At 43.0% G+C, this 16,682-nt stretch overlaps 1 protein-coding gene across 7 annotated transcripts in view; it reads right to left on the bottom strand.

Annotated features, from left to right (window-relative positions):
• Positions 1–16,682, bottom strand: part of MCTP2 (multiple C2 and transmembrane domain containing 2) — a 120,602-nt gene that overhangs the window by 13,157 nt on the left and 90,763 nt on the right. For all 7 annotated transcript variants that reach the window (XM_080982120.1, XM_080982117.1, XM_080982119.1 and 4 more), the window contains 2 exons: positions 11,615–11,737; positions 4,268–4,309 (listed from right to left, as the gene is read on the bottom strand). In XM_080982120.1, the coding sequence (XP_080838246.1) occupies positions 4,268–4,309; positions 11,615–11,737 (165 nt within the window). The remainder of the gene's footprint in view (positions 1–4,267; positions 4,310–11,614; positions 11,738–16,682) is intronic.

The following is a 16,682-nucleotide window of genomic DNA, read 5'->3' as shown; positions in this document are numbered from 1 at the left end:
CCTGCCACACTTGGTTCCTAACAAAGATTGACTGAACCTTAGGGGTGTAGGAAACCACAAGAAGTGCCTCATCAGAGGAAATCAGTGATTGAAGTGGAGCATAAGGAATTATATGTTCCTTAAGATACTTTGGGTCCAACTTGTTTAGAGCTTTGTGAATTATCACAAGAACCTTGAAACAGACCCAATAGCAAATCGGCAAACAGTGCAGCTGTGTCAACAGTGGAGAAGCCCATTGTCAGTAACCTGCCCCTTTGAGCAGTCTGTCTACTGCGTTCTGCAATAGTTGAAGCTTCTGGACTAGATACCAGGGCAGCTTCACACAATATGCTTTTTGGTAAGAGTTTCAAGGCTGCATTGTATTGAACAATCCATTTCACTCCAGTTGTTTTGCATTCCATTTCTTTTGGTGAATATTATTATTTTGATTGCAACTTCTTTGGCAACGTGGTCCTCTTAAGCCAATTTCTAACTGGCTCACTGAAGAAACACACACAGATGGGCATCAGTGACTTGATACTCTGAGCTCAGAAGCCTTTGTTTAAAATTAAGGCGAAAATTCCCTGCCTGTATGACAAATCTGTCCTCTCAACCTTTCCTTCTCATCCTGAACTAAGCAGAGGGAGACCCCTTTTTCTTCACAGCCCCTTTCTTACTTCAACTGTTTCTCACCCGGCTGTGCTACTCGGTGTAGAATAAAAGCAGCCCTCTTCCTCTGGGAAAGCCTTAAAACCATCAAAACGAATTTACAACTGAGAATTAATTACATGATCAGTGTGTTGCTTAAAATCTTCCCTGCATATTCTGAGCTAAGAAAAGACCTTGCTTCTCCATTAATTGCTTAAGCAAAACTACAAAAGAGGGTCTTGGTGAAGATTAAGCATGTCAGAGAAAAAGAACTAAGGAAGGGGTGGAGGAAAGTTGAACAGAGTCGGAATTTAAAGGCTTTTGTGTCTGAGTAATTCACCTCAGCTTGAACTTGGAAAATGAATAAGATGCGTAGCTCTTGCCCAAGGGAGGCCAAAATGTTCAACATCTAACGTTTGTCAAGCACCCATCACCCAACGGCTTACAATGAACACACTGGGTGTTCACTCCAAGAGGCCAAGGTTTTGTGACATTGTGCAACAGTGTGTCCCACTTTCATCACCTCTGACCCTAGAGACAGGGTTATGCACATTGCCTGCAAAGCTGTCTAAAAATATATTTAATAAATAAAATGAGCCTCTGCAGAACTAGCCCCCTGGAGAACAGGAAGCAGAGAAAATTGGGGTTATCTGTACAGGCTCCACCAGGAAAACAGGATGGATCAAAGACTTTGGTGAGAGGGTTAATTGGGCCTATGGCTGGACAGCCATACTGAGAGTAGCTTCCAAACAACTCAAGTTGGAGTGTAGGGCACAATGGTAGTTTTAACAGATTTCAATATTTGGTAGTTGTTGTTTTAGTAAAGAAAAAGTTATGCTACAGCCAGGGATCATTCAATACAAGGTGTATCTCGGTGATATCATAAACACAGTTTCTCAAGTCTCAATTAAAGAAAATTCCACTTGATGTAGATGAAAGATCAAGACAACCATCAGCAATGCAAGGCTAAGTTGGCCACACCCACCAAGAAAAGTATAGGTTGTATCCAGCTAAATTTTACTCAGAATAGACCCAATGAAATTAGTGGGCTAAGTGAGTTATGTCCTTCAATACCAGTGGGTCTACAACCCAATGCCTTTTGAATTTAGATCCAAAAGCTTCTGGAGCTGATTTTACAGTATCAGGTGGTTTTGTGCTCGAGTCTCCTGAAGACAGGCAAATTTAAGATCGGGAAAATGAGAAATGACACTAAAATGCAATTTGCTGCTTTATATAGGATGGGCGAAAACTCAGCACTGTCCTCCAGCTGAGGGGCAGTCCTATCCCCTTTTGGGAAGTCAAAGCTAAGAGGTTATTCTGGTTTTGTAAGCGGAGCTGGACTGTGGGTTGGCGTTCCCTTGCCCATATCCCCAGGAAATTTGGATGAAGCTCAAGCGAATTAGATGACAGGTTGAAAACTGATCAATGCAATCAGGTTTTTAATGTGCGGGTGGCACTGTGGGTTAAACCACAGAGCCTAGGACTTGCCGATCAGAAGGTCGGCGGTTCAAATCCCTGTGATGGGGTGAGCTCCTGTTCCTCGGTCCCTGCTCCTGCCAACCTAGCAGTTTGAAAGCACGTCAAAGTGCAAGTAGATAAATAGGTACCGCTCCGGCAGGAAGGTAAATGGCGTTTCCATGCACTGCTCTGGTTTGCCAGAAGCGGCTTAGTCATGCTGGCCACAGGACCCGGAAGCTGTACGTCGGCTCCTTTGGCCAATAAAGCGAGATGAGCGCCGCAACCCCAGAGTCAGCCACGACTGGACCTAATGGTCAGGTGCCCCTTTACCTTTACTATCCTGAACAGTACAGCTCGAACAACATTCTTCCTTGGCAACAACTGTCTGTGTCAGATAAAAACCATTTTTGTACTGTCTCCAGGACATTACAGCTGGAAATTTGGATAACGTGTATGGATTCATAAGAAGCATCCATGTTATATATATATTTTTTTAAAAAAAGACCCTCTGTGTGTATGCAGTCGTTGTAGAAGCAGAGCCCTTGTTGTAGAAGCAGAGTTTCAGAGCTCTTACAATTTTATGTAAGAAGTTGAAATATACATTTAAAATGGCAATGCTATGGAGCGAGCATTCGAGAAAGGAAAAGTGCCCTGGGAATGAACCACTGTTATCTTCTGCTGCTGTCTCCTCTGTTGGAAAAGGGGGAACTGGAAGCTCAGCCCTTCCATTTTTAAAGATTGATCATTCAGATGGAAGGGAGTTAATCTGCTCTTCTGTTTTTGAACTAAGTGTCTATGTGTTTCTAAGTCGTAAACAGTTAGTCTCCGAGGGTATGTTACAATTCCCAGAAGCGAGGTCTGTTATGTCTGACATGCAACAGAATCCCAGAAAGCTCCCTCTCCCCCTCTTTTCTCTGTATACTTTTGATAAAACACGCACACGTTTGATAGAAACCATGACCTTCTGTGTCAGATCCCAGCCAACAGCTTTTCCAAGTTTTAGGAGTGGGATGTATTTTAGAAAGTTTACTTTTGTGTGTTTCGGTGACACAATACTAAAATGTAATAATTATCCCAATGTTTCTGTGCAACAAGCAGTATGCTTGGACCTCGCCAGTACTCTTCTAAAGCACCATCCTTGAAAATCTAAATGGCCAGCAAAGATTCTAGGGCTGAAATGATGCCGTTCATACATCTAGCAATGGTGTGAATGCTACTTTAAGAAGGTAGGGTAGGGCCTGCCCTCCTGTCAAAGTGGTTTGTGGAGGTTAGGGGATGTTGGGATCTGGCCGGCTTGTCTGATCCAGTTCCCCAACCCGGGAATCAAAATATTGTTTCATCATCTCTTTACAGATTCCCCACTGTCCCAATAGACCAACATGGCTGCCTCTCTGTGTATGTGTGTTAGAGATACTTGAAGACATAGTTTGGTCTTTGTTTTTAAATGGAACAACCTGATTTGTGCTTCCTGGATGGAACACAATTGTCTTGCAGTTTCACAATTCTCTGAAATTTATGAGACAGTTCCTGGCTCAAAAAAAAAAAGAGAGAAAGAAAAAAAGAAAGTCTATTAGGTTAAGTGTACATTTTAGGATAAAATGTGAACAAAAGTGTGTATTTTGTGGGGTGAAACACAATGAGTAGTATTCAAGTCCTACTCAGAACAGACCCATGAAAATAAATGAACATTAGTCCTGTCTACTAGCTTCAATGGGTCTACTCTGAACAGGACAAACATTGAATACCACCCATTCAAGTTAACAGATGTGCCTAAATTAGGTCCAATAATTTTGGTGAGTCTACTTTGAGTAAAATGCAGTTGGCTATAACCCTATAATATTAATTTTGGGCTTTTTAAAAATAGTTGATGGCTACAGAAATGGGACTGAGGTCACTTCCAGATGACCTGTTTTATGAGTATTCTTCCCAATTTGTCAGTGGAGAGATTAGACAACACGGGCTGTTTAGTGAGCGTTCATTGTGGTTTGCATGTGGGGAAATGAAATGATGTTGCATCAAGCATCATCGCACACTTTTTCATGCATTTCCCTGCTACTTTCCTTTGCCATGTTGCGAACAAATCTCAACTGAAAATAATGACAACTTGGAAGTGCCCTGAATGGACTCAGCAATGAACACGTGACACTTACTTTTATCTAATCTGCTCTATGTTGCATCTTACCTTGTCGTCATCATCTTCATCCTCCTCTACATCAATGCAATCCTTAAAAAAGCAAAACAGAAAATTAATCCAAATTCCAAAGTGCTTAGCATAATTAATATCATTCTATTTATTTAAACATTTAAGGGGAACCCTGCTGGATCAGCCCAAAGGTGAATCAAGTCTATCATTCCACTGTGGTCAAACTGGATGTCTATGGGATCCCATAAACAATATATAAAGGCAACTAGCCCTTTCCTGCTGTTTGTTCCCTGGCAACTGAGAACATGAGAAGAGCCCGCTGGATCAGGCCAATAGCTCATCTAATCCAGCATCCTGTTCTCGCAGTGGCCACCCAGAGACCTGTGGGAAACCCTCAAGCAGGGCCAAAGCACCATGTGGTTTCCAGCAAATGGCATTCAGAAGCATTACTGTTGCCAACCATAGAAGCAGAGCATAGACATCATGGCTAGTAGCCATGATCATCACCAGTTGCATTTTGACTTTAGTGCTATAGGTCCAGACTAGGTAACAAGTAGCCCTCTAGATGTTGCTTAGTTACAGTTCCCATCCTCCATGATTACTGGCCAGCCTGGCTGGGGCTGATGGAAGTTGGAGAGTCCAACACATTTGGAGGATCACAGGCTCCCTAACACTGCTGTCGGCATTCGCTCAACTAGGCTTGCTATTAGTGTGAAGTGTTGTATCCAATGTCAGTCCTGCTCCGAGTTGATCCTTGAAATCAATTAACTTGGGTTTATTACTTTCAGTAGCTCTGCTCTGAATAAACCCAGCTTAGATAAAGCTCAATGTCTTTATAATGGTCCATCAATAATGACTAATCAAAAATGGCTGGTAATCGTCAATTCATTTGATTTCTTTCTCCACACAACATAGTGTAATTCCAGAGTCGCAACTTCCTTTTAAAATATTAATAATTAAGACCTTGGATTATGACATTTTAAAACAATTGCTTTTTAATCCTCAAGGACTCTTCCCATCCTTTGGTCCATGTTCAGAAAACGGTAACAGAAATAACTCTCAACCATGACACAATTTTATGTTGGAACAAAGCTATCAGCAGCAGATGCAAGCCGAACCATTCTAAAGGCAAGAAGGTTCAATTCTTGGTTTTTTGTTTTTTTTTAATGCTATTTTAATCCATTGCCAAGTTCTACTCTCAGTAAGCAGCTTTGTTCTTCCTCTGACAAATGAACCAGTTGGAATGTCAAGGCTGAGAATTCTTCTACACTCAGTTTATTCTATTCTCATTGCTTGTTTCAATGGCTGTTCGCTCCCTTTAGGGCCATTACCGAAACATTAGGGGGCAGAAAATACATTAGCACACACATAATCAATCTTAAGAATCAGATACAAAATTCTATACAGCATTATCACTCCACTTGCTAAGAAAAATGGGAGGGGGCGGTGGGGGAAAGGTTATGATTGAAGTGTAGGGGTAACAGGCATTTCAACACAGGTTCTTTGCTAGCAACACATAAAAAAAAGATTCTCCAGGTCAGCAGGAACATTTCTTTTGAATAGGCAGATTTATTTATTTATTTTTAAATACAATAAGTGGAATGGAGGAAATGTTGAAGTGCAGAATTAAAAGTTGAGTTGGTAAATAAAATAAAATCCATTTTCGGGGCACAGGACTAAGCTCTTGAAAAGATTCAACTTGCGTTCCATTTTCCAGAAGGTGGAAGAAGCAACAATGAGATTGATGATCTTGGACCTGATCCTCACCAACAGGGAAGAACTGGTCAATAAGGTGGAAGTAGTGAGGACCTTGAGAAGAAGCGACCACGTCCCTTTGGGATTCATTATACAATGGAAAAGGAAAGCCAAGTGTAGTTGGACGTCCACTTTGGACTGCTAGAAAGCGGACGTCAAAAAGCTGGGTTAGATTCCATGGTCAGAAATACTCAAAGAGAAGGGAGTCCATGGTAGATGGGGGTTTCTTAAAGGTGAGACACTGAAGGCACAATCTCAAACAATTCCAACAAGAAAGAAAAGTGGGATGCATCGAAAGAAACTGGTGTGGTTGCATAATGAGCTTACAGGTGAGCTTAGAGTTAAGAAGGGCATGTATAAGAAATGGAAGAAGAGGTATCTCATGAAGGAAGAGTATAAACGAGCAGCTGACACTTGCAGGGGGAAGGTCTGGTAGGCTAAAGCTTAGAATGAGCTCAGACTTACAAGAGAGGTTAAAAATAATATTTTTTTCTTGGCTATGTTCAAAGCAAGAGAAAGAACAAAAATATTGTGTTCTTAGTGTGGAGAAGATGGAGAATATTGGGTGATGGAAAGCAAGTGAAAGTGCTCAATACCTACTTTCTCTCTGCCTTCTTCCAAAAGAAAAAATAGTGCCCAACCGGGCGATAATAAAATAAATGATGCAGAGAGGGAGTTGCAGCCCAAAAGAGAGAAAAAAGAGGTGGTAAAGGAACAGCTGGCTACTTTGAATGGATTCAAATATCCAGTGCCTGATGAACTGCAACCAAGGGTACTAAAGGAACTTGCAGATGCAATTGTAGAGCTTCTGTCTATAATCTTAAGAGAATTCTTAGGGAATTCTATGGACTGGAGGTGGGCAAATGTTGTCCCCATCTTCAAAAAGTGGGAGAAAGAAGACACAGGCAACTTCCAGCCGGTCAGCTTGATGCTAATAGCAGGAAAGGTCCAGAAACAGAAAATTTAAGAGTTGTGTGTGATCAGTTAAAAAGGGATGTCATGATTACTAAGAGCCTGCATGGGTTTCTGAAAAGCAAGTCATGCCAGACCCTTATTTTGATAAGGGTTCAAAGCTTGGTGGATCAGGGGAATGCTGTGTATGCAATGTCTCTTACTTTGAGCAAGGCTTTGGACAAAGCCCCTCAAGATATTCCTGTGGAGAAGCTGGTGAGGGGTTGGAAATGGTGACATCTGGAATCAAAAGGAAGTCATGGGGTCATGTTATGGATGTATCAGTGCACTGACAATGCACCCAGCTGCCTGCAGGTTTGGAGGGAGTATGAAATGCCCCTAGGTGCATACAAGTGTACACAGGAATAGCCCTCCTGGAACAGGCCAATCGACCATCAAGTCCAGCATCCTCTTCTCACACTGGCCAACCAGATGCCCGCGGGAAGCCTGAAAGCAGAATCTGAGTACAACAGGACTCTCCACAGTTGTGCTCCCCAGCAACTGGCACTCAGAATCATACTGAAAATGGAGGTAGAACATAGCCATCTTGGCTAGTAGCTATTGATAGCCTTATCTCCCATAAATCTGTCTAATTCCCCATTAAATCCATTTAGGCTGGTGGCCAAGGCTGCCGATTGTGGGAGCAAATTCCATAGTTTAACAATGCACTTTCTTTTGTCTGTCCTGAATTTTCCAAAATGCAGCTCATTGGATGGCCTTGAGTTCAAGTATCACAAGGGAAAAATACCTTTCCCTGTCCATGAATCCCATCTTCCATGAATTTGTCAAATCCTCATTTAAAGCCATCCAGGTTAGTTGCCATCACCAGCCATTGTGGAAGCAAATTCCATAATTTAACTATGCACTGTGCAAAGAAATACTTTTTGTGTGTGTCTGTCTTGAATCACCCAAAGTTCAGTTTCATTGGATGTCCATGAATTCTATTGTTATAAGAGAGGGAGAAAAGCTTTTCTCTATCCACTTTTACCACACCATATGTAATTTTGCACACTTCTATCGTGTCACTTCTTACTTGCCACTTCTCTAAACTAGAAAGCCCCAAATGTCATAGCATTTCTTCACAGGGAAGTTGCTCCTTTCCCTGGTTCATTTGCCCTTTTCCAAACCCTTTCCAGCTCTACAATATCCTTTCTGAAGTTAGGTGACCAGAACAGTACACAGTGTAAATGTAGTGCTTACATACGCAAGGCCTCCCGTATGTGAGAGGGAATCAGCCTAGGCTAATTGGGATTTCCCCTCATGTAGGACCCTTTCACACAGTCCCTGAAAGTGGGCACGGCTAGTCAGTGTGAACCCCTGCTCCAGCCCCTCACTCATGCTTTCAATGGCATAAAAAGGTTCCTATGAACCCTCCTAAATGAACTTTTGAAAATAATATGTGATGGGGAATGGGAGGCTGTAAAGAAAAATAGTGTGCTTGACAAGACGTATGGCAAATCGCAACATCCATCACCCGCTTAGCATCAGTGGACAGAATCCTTGGGATTTCAGTGGGACAGCAACGTGTCGTCAGAGAATGAGTGATGGAGAGGGGTTGTTTTTAACTCTGTGTCCTCAGCCATCATCAGGTTTGCTGGATTTCACTATACCATTTTATCCCCCATAAAAACCCAATACAAACCTATCCCCTTTGCATTCGATAATGACTTGTTTGTCCCAAATTCCACCTAGAGAGTAAAACTTCAATTTTCCAGATGTAATAAAAGCCATGTTAAATGTTTTTACGGCTCCATCTGTAGGGATTAGGACTTCACTCTGATTACTTGGCCTCTAACCATTTATCTTCGTATTTGATGTGCCTGAAATGGTCAGCTAACTGAAAATGCCATTTGCCCCAATCTGCAACTCTTTTCTCTCAAGTGGCGGTGGGGGGTGGGGTGGAGAGCAGACTCTGAACAGAACCAGAAAAGTAAAAATAAATAAAAATAAAATGGCAGGAAGATGCTTGAATACAACTTAATTATAACCACAGTGCTATTATACTTGTTGCTGTTGTTGTTCTCAACGTGGCATACATGGTCTACCTCCTCCTCATTTTACCCACACAGCAACCCTGTGAGGTGGGTTAGGCTGAGTGACAGTCACTAGCCCAAGGATCAGCATGGATTTATGGATGAGTGAGAATTTGGGGCCTGGGTCTCACAGTCCAATTAACCAATACAGTGGTACCTCAGGTTACATACACTTCAGGTTACATACGCTTCAGGTTACAGACTCTGCTAACCCAGAAATAGTGCTTCAGGTTAAGAACTTTGCTTCAGGATGAGAACAGAAATCGTGCTCCGGCGGCACGGCAGCAGCAGGAGGCCCCATTAGCTAAAGTGGTGCTTCAGGTTAAGAACAGTTTCAGGTTAAGTACTGACCTCCGGAACGAATTAAGTATTTAACCCGAGGTACCACTGTACACCAAACTGATTATTGTTTCCCCCAAGGTCCTATCCAGATTAAAAGTAACATAAAGTTGCTCATAAGATTTGCTCTCTTTGAAGTTTCACAAGGTGAATCACAGAGAGTTGCATTTTGACAGAAAGGTTTAAAAACAGAGCCCCGCACATTACGAAGAAGCATCCTGTTCCTTTCTAACTCCACAGACTTCCTGAACTTTTGTTTTTAAATGCGCAGGAGAGAAATCCTCTTCAGAGCCCCCTCGTCTCATTTCGCCACCTTAGGGCTCTCGTGGAAAAGGATTTGGGCGCTTCAAAAGGGCAAGAGTACCAAGCAAAGTTACTTCAACTGAAGGTGGAAGAAGAGAAGGCAAAACCCTCAAGCAAAGTTTAAAAGCTGACCCGAATTAATCTTAGTTTGATTCAAACTGATGACAAAAGCAGCTCGTCTTAAGAATATTTGTTGTGGTTTTGTATATAATGACTATAGCGATGTTAACGGAACCAGCTGGACACAAGCAATTGTGTTCAAGATGGATGAAGTTACTATGATAGATTTTCTGTGGTGCACCACATCCATCTCTCTTATCTCAGTTATATTGGGTCAAATGGGACTGGCAGGCTTGTGAGGCATTATGCCACCTTTTCCAACCTTCCTGGCACCCTCCAGATCTATTTTGGACTGTAACTCTTTATCAGCCCCAGTTGAGTCCTTCCCAGTCTTATCTAACCCATGGAAGTTGTAAGTCCAATACATCCGACAGGTTCCAGGTGGGATACAGCTGCATTGCAAAAAAAATCTGCAAATCACCATATCTCTTGTTTTGACTTATTTTGTTGTTGTTTTATGGTTTCAGGTTGCATTTTGGTTTTAATGGATATTGTTTTGCTATTTTATATAGTGTCCACGACTTAGAGATTTCGAAAATAAATAAATAAGTGGTTTAGAAACACTTTTAAATGAAATAAATAAATAAAATAAAGGCAGTGAACAGATGCATTATGGGGCAGAGTGTGCTCAACAAAGGCCTGTCTCGTAACACCTCCAACAACTATCCTAAATTGATAGATTGAATTTGTACTGAAGACTTGTCCGAACAAGCTATGTGCTGCCTGTGGGGTTTGCTTTTAAGGAAACACATACAGGACCGTATTCAACAATAGTCCTACTCAGGAGATGTACTGAAATTAGAGGACATGGCTAAGTTAGGTCCACACATTTCTAAGGGTACAAACAGACCTAGTTGAAAATAACCCATAGGGCTGTTATAAAGAAGCTTGGCACAAGAAGCAATAATAGGTCTGCCATACATCCGGTGTTTTGTCCTGGGTCAATATAAAAAGCCCTTTTTTTGGCATCTGTGTAAAATTTGTGGTGTGACACCCCTTTTACTTCTTAACACCCCTATATATTTTATTCAGATTTTTCATGGCCAATGGCTAGTACAAGAAAGTTATGTGAATTGGAAATAAAAAAAAGCTCAAGACTTGTCCTGGTTTTTATACTTTTTGAAATATGGCACCCTAATCAATGAATGCAGGGAAATAGTCAGAGAAACTTTGGTTTTGATTCAAGCTATGTGTGTGAATGCTAGGGGTGGAAGCTCCTATTAATTTCAGTTTTCCTAGGCTTCTGGTTTTTCTAATCCTAAATTCGCCTCTTCACATTTTACAGCAATTTGTGATATTTATTTTTTCTGCAATATAATATAATGCATTTCTTAGTGCTATCTTCACTGATATCTTCATTTTTATGCAATCTTACCTCTAACATGTGTGTTTTTGTAGACATTGTTGGCTGGAGAACTGCACTGCAAAATTCAACCAAGTGTGAAGGATAGTTGTGTTTGGGTACACATATTGCTTTGGAAAGTGCACATTTGAAAGATTTGGCTTTAAATGTGTACTGAATCAAATTTCTCCTCCATCCCTAGTAAAGACCAAGGGGTTAAGCCTTAATCAAGGTAAACTAGAAGTTAGGACTCTTTGGCCTTCCAGATGCTGTTGGAATCCCAACACACATCAGCCCCAGCAAGCTAATGGTGTCAGGGAAGATAGGAACTGCAGCCCATCGACACCAGTGACCCAAGGAAGTACAACTCAAATCAGCCCCAGTGGTCAAGGTTCATGGGAGTTGTAGTCTATCAACATCTGGAGGGTCACAAACTCCCCATCCCTGGATTCACCTATATGACAACATATAAATGCAACACACACCACTGTTCCATACTAAATTACAACCAGAACCCGAAATATTAAGCACAACTTAACTTACCTGGGGGTCTTGTGCGCTGGACACTTTCTCTGGAGAGATGAGGGAGAAGTTGTAAGCAAAAAGGAGCAGTAAAGCCAAGGGCACCATGTACAAATCAAAATGCCAAACCGTGACAACGAATACCTAAATGAAACAAAGGAAGACAGAAGGGGCTATTTACATCATTTGATGAAAAGAAAAGAGGGGAAGGAAGAAAAGGGAGGTATGAAGAACAAAGCTTCTGACTCTTCATTCCTATGTGCATCCTTGAAGCTCCGCTAACCTCTGATCTCTCCCACTTCTGCATTCATGGGAAGATAATCACCTTGGATGTTTCCATGTTCCAGGTGCACCATGTCATCTGTTAGAATTGTTAGCGTTACCTTCTACTTTTGATTTTATTCTCATTGTAGGGATGTACAATTATGTAAACAAACAAGAAAAGAGAGACCTTGATGAAAGTTGAAAAAAAACAAGAGAGAAAAGGAAAAGAAGGGTGGGGGGAATGGAACACTCATTGAAACTGGATAGAAGAAATGCCTGTCACCTGCAGAACCACAAAAAGGATGTCAGGAGCCAGGCTGCCATCTTGATAAAACAGCACTCAAGTTGTAATTAGCTTAAAGATTTATTGCAATACAAACACTCAGCCTCGGACACCTATCTGTATGTCCATGACTTATGAATCGGTTGACCCTTCTGGGGAGTGATTCCGGGTATGGCAGAATATCCGGACCCTATGCCCTTTCTGTTTCCAGCTTTGTTTTCTAAGACCTTTCCCATATGTCTGCTCCTTGGATGAATTAACTCCCCTTACGGTGTGGAACTGCTTTCCCTCTCGCCTTCTGACATTGCCTGTGTCACTTGAGAGAGTTGGTTGTTCTCTAGCACACACTCTGCATTCCTGTCATTCTCAAAGCGAGGGAAGTTGATAAACTACCGTTCGCAGCTGTCTGGGAAGAATGCAAGCCTCTCTCTTGTTGGCTGCTTCCTGACTCCTCTTGAGCTCTTATACCTTGGGGAGAAGTGTTCATGACAAAGGATGTCTCCTATCTGGTTGTTTTCGTTAGACATGAGCCATGCTGTTATAATAATAATAATTTATTATTTATACCCCACCCATCTGGCTGAGTTTCCCCAGCCACTCTGGGCAGCTCCCAATCGAGTGTTAAAAACAATACAGCATTGAATACTAAAAACTTCCCTAAACAGGGCTGTCTTTTAAAAATAGGATAGCTGCTTATTTCCTTGACATCTGATGGGAGGGCGTTCCACAGGGCGGGTGCCACTACCGAGAAGGCCTTCTGTCTGGTTCCCTGTAACCTCACTTCTCGCAATGAGGGAACTGTCAGAAGGCCCTCGGCGCTGGATCTCAGTGTCCCGGCTGAACAATGGGGGTGGAGACACTCCTTCAGGTATACAGGACCGAGGCTGTTTAGGGCTTTAAAGGTCAGCACCAACACTTTGAATTGTGCTCGGAAACGTACTGGGAGCCAATGCAGTGTTGGAAATCAAGCCTTTATCAGGAGAAACTGGCAACTCTCCAGGCACCCGGCTTGATCTCCTGATGACCTCCCTGTCTGCATTCCCAGCAGGATACAGGCTAGGTCGCGATAGGCAATCCTTCTCAGCGTGAGAAGAACACACCCCCTCTTTCCTGCCCCCCCCCGGGCAGGGGAAAGAGATAGACAGAAACATATTTACATGCTTTTATTTCTGTCTTTGCAGCATTACAAAAAACATGACTGCTCTCTTCAAGCTTCAGCAGTCGAGAGAGATCAAACACTTCCTGTTCAGCTCATATTACACTCTGAGCTAATTCCGGTGCCCTCTGCACTGTGAATTGACTGTCCCTGTGTTTCCCACAGAACAGTCCCAACATTCCCATTATGTTTTGCTTTCAAGCTACCAGCAGCTCGCGGCTGCATTGATTCAATATCGTAACATGCAGATCTCTCTGCATTACTCGTTCAGGGCCAAAAGCATAAGAAGAACCTGTTTGGATCAGGCCCATGCCACATCTACTCTAGCATCCTGTTCTCACAGTGATGCCCATGGGAAGCCCACAAGAGCCCTCTTCCCCTCTGTGGTTTCTAGCAACTGGTATTCAGAAGCATTACTGGCCTCTGTCATGGTTAGGAGCGATTGATAGCCATGAGTTTGTCCCATTCTCTTTCAAAGCCATCCAAGCTGGTGAGCGTGAGTTCCATAGTCATGTTCATTCTGCTTCCCCAAGTAGCCAGTATTGGAGATCCATCTCCAGTTCCCAAAGTAGCCAGTATTGGAGAGCCAGTATGGGGAACCTCAGGTCTGGGGGCCACGTGGAGCTAGTCACACCTATCTGGCCCTTGGGACTCCACCACAAGATGTACTCCTTCCTGAGTCACACCCCTCACCAGGCCACCCTCCTCCGGTGCTTTCGCCTGTGTGCAATTTGTCCTTGAACTCCAAGAGTACTTCTTGTTGGGGAGGGTAGAGAGGGGAGTATAAGTTTCTGTAGAAATTGTACAAAAGATAACAATCACATTCAGTGTTCTTTCCACTTCTGCCTCTGGACCCAAGCACCCCATGGCATATGGCCTCCAAATGGTTGCCCTGGAAGAAATGGGGATCTCTGGCTGAAAATGGTTCTCTCCCTAACCCCCACGTTACCTGATTGGCCATCTCTTTTAATTTTTTTGCATAAAGCAGCCACGGCAGGTCCCAATTCAAATCAGGACCTGTAACACTGGTGAAAAGCATGCCCTCTAAACTTATCTAATGAAGCCAAGGATAGTTGTTTGGTTGTGGATTTTATTGTGGGGGGGGGGGGTTCTTTGCAAGGGAGGGGGAAGCACAAGTTTTTCTCTGGCAAAAGGAATGAAAGGAAAATAAGATACACAAGGGAAGAGATCAGGATCTAGAGAAGGGATGGCCAACACAGTGTCCTTCAGCTGTTACTGGACTCCAGTTCCCATCAGAGGTGGTTATAGGGTAGCACAACCAGTTTTGCCACAACAATGCTGTAAAACGGAGCGTGAGAGGCAGGGACACTGAATTTTAGCACCACACATAGGGTGCCACTGAAGTTTGAGAACCCCAAGTCCACCACAGCAGTGATCAGGGATGGCAGGAGGTGTAGTCCAACAGTGTCCTGAGGGTACCACACATTGACTGGAGTAATAAGGTTTTGTGTTGGCACAAGGGCTGGTGTAAATGTCTCCCTGTTTGGGGATTCACCCAATTTGAAGGGGTACTTTGGGCAAATTTTGAAATCCTTACAATGGCAGCAAGGGGGTTGAATTATTGCCATGTCTTTTTCCAAAAGGGGGAAAAAATGATGTAGGATTTGCTTTAGAAAGCTTTAGAAAGGCAAATGCATTTTTTTTTAAAAAAATCCTCCTTCCCACTGAAAGATGCCTCCCCTAAATGCAGTTGAAATGGCAGCATAGAGGCAACTTCAAATTGTCTACCTGTGTACAGAGGTGCATGTTGTAGGCAGCTGTTTTCATCTTCTAGGTCTTAACACAAGAAACGAATAGCATCTATGCATAGCAGAGGGTGGGAGATAGAGCATAATAAGAAAAGGGGGAAGAAATCTGTTGACTTTGCCACCACTTGGCCCCTCCTCCCAGTCAGCAGCATCAATCCAGGCAATGGGAAGTCAACTGAAGCACCTAAAGGTGGCTATAGACAAAGCAGAAGACTGGGGGAGGGGAAGGTGTTTCTACACATGAATCATAGAGTTGGAAGGGACTACAAGGGTTATCTAGTCATCATGCAGGAATCTTTTGCCCAGTGTGTGCAGCTCGAACCCACAACCCTGAGATTAAGAGTTATCCTGCGACTTCCGGGGAGGCGCCTCCGGTAATGGCTGAATTCCTCTGACCGGGAGGAATTTGCTCCGTTGGAACCTGGGTCTGGCTGCCACAGCGAAGGTGGAGACCCGTTAAAATCACAGGCGGGAGAAGCCTGTGATCATGGGATTCGGCGGACATCTTTTGCGCCTCCCCCACTCGCGGGGAACCCCGGTTTTTGGGGCTCCGGAGCGACGTGGGGTGAGTGGCGCAGTGCATCGAATCATCTGCTTCTTCCACGGAGCGAAGCCGCATAGCCGTTGCTGGAGAGCGCTGACCTTTTCCTGTGGACAATTGGATTTTAAAAGTGGTTTAAAAGTGGTTACCCGGGAGTAGAGTTTAAGCGGAAGAATTGGATTTCTAAATGTTGAATTTGGCATCGTAACGGGGAGGTTCAAAACAGGAAGTCCGCCTTCCCCTTTTGTAAATAGACTGAGGCAATGAAGCAGCAAGCTGGAGTCCTGGAAAGTCTTTTGTAAAAGATTAAATTTCCATCGGTAAAGAACAAAACCCCCCTTTGGAGGCAGGAGAAGAGGGGGGGAAGTTGAGGACTGAATATGCCTGCAGGAGAGAGCGAAGAGATCTAAAACACCGCCGCTCTGACCCTGGAAACGGGCTGCTAGGAGGACTGACGTATTGTGGAATGTTCATTGACAGCGTTTAGAACATTCATTGACAGCTAGTTAAACAAGAGAAATACATTGTTTCTACAGTTTCCGGCTGTTTCAAAAAGGAGTAAAAGTAACTGAAAATTGAAACTAACTTGAAACTAATTTTGGATTGTTTAAAAGAGGATACTATTGACTATTACAAATAGAAACTGTTTCCCCCTAGTGGAAGCTTTTGAAACCGGTTGCTTTACAAGAGTTGGGTTAGGGAAATTTCCAGCTGCAAGTTAAAAACCATGAGACTCTGGGACTGACCTTGAATCTTTTAAGTGTTATGGTTAATGGAAGAGGGAAAACAGACCAGTCAACTGCTGACAAAACATTAAGGTCTGGGAGGACTTGGCAATAATCCAGGAGAGGTCCACCACCAGGTCCCCCTGCTCTTTTTGTTGCAGCCTTTGTACCAGTATATGTAAAACCAAGAGAAATGTTGACAGAAGAGGCCCTAGTGGCTGCATTATTTAAGATAAATGACTCATTGGATCAGCTTCACAGGAAAATGGACACGATAAATGCGAAAGTGGATGTTCCAATCACTAAAATTAACTTAAATATAGAAAGTATAAATAATACCAATATAGAAAT

The sequence above is a fragment of the Podarcis pityusensis genome, assembly GCF_964106645.2.
Source record: "Podarcis pityusensis genome assembly, chromosome: 14".
Lineage (NCBI taxonomy): Eukaryota > Metazoa > Chordata > Lepidosauria > Squamata > Lacertidae > Podarcis > Podarcis pityusensis.
This window is presented reverse-complemented; position numbering and strand designations above follow the sequence as displayed.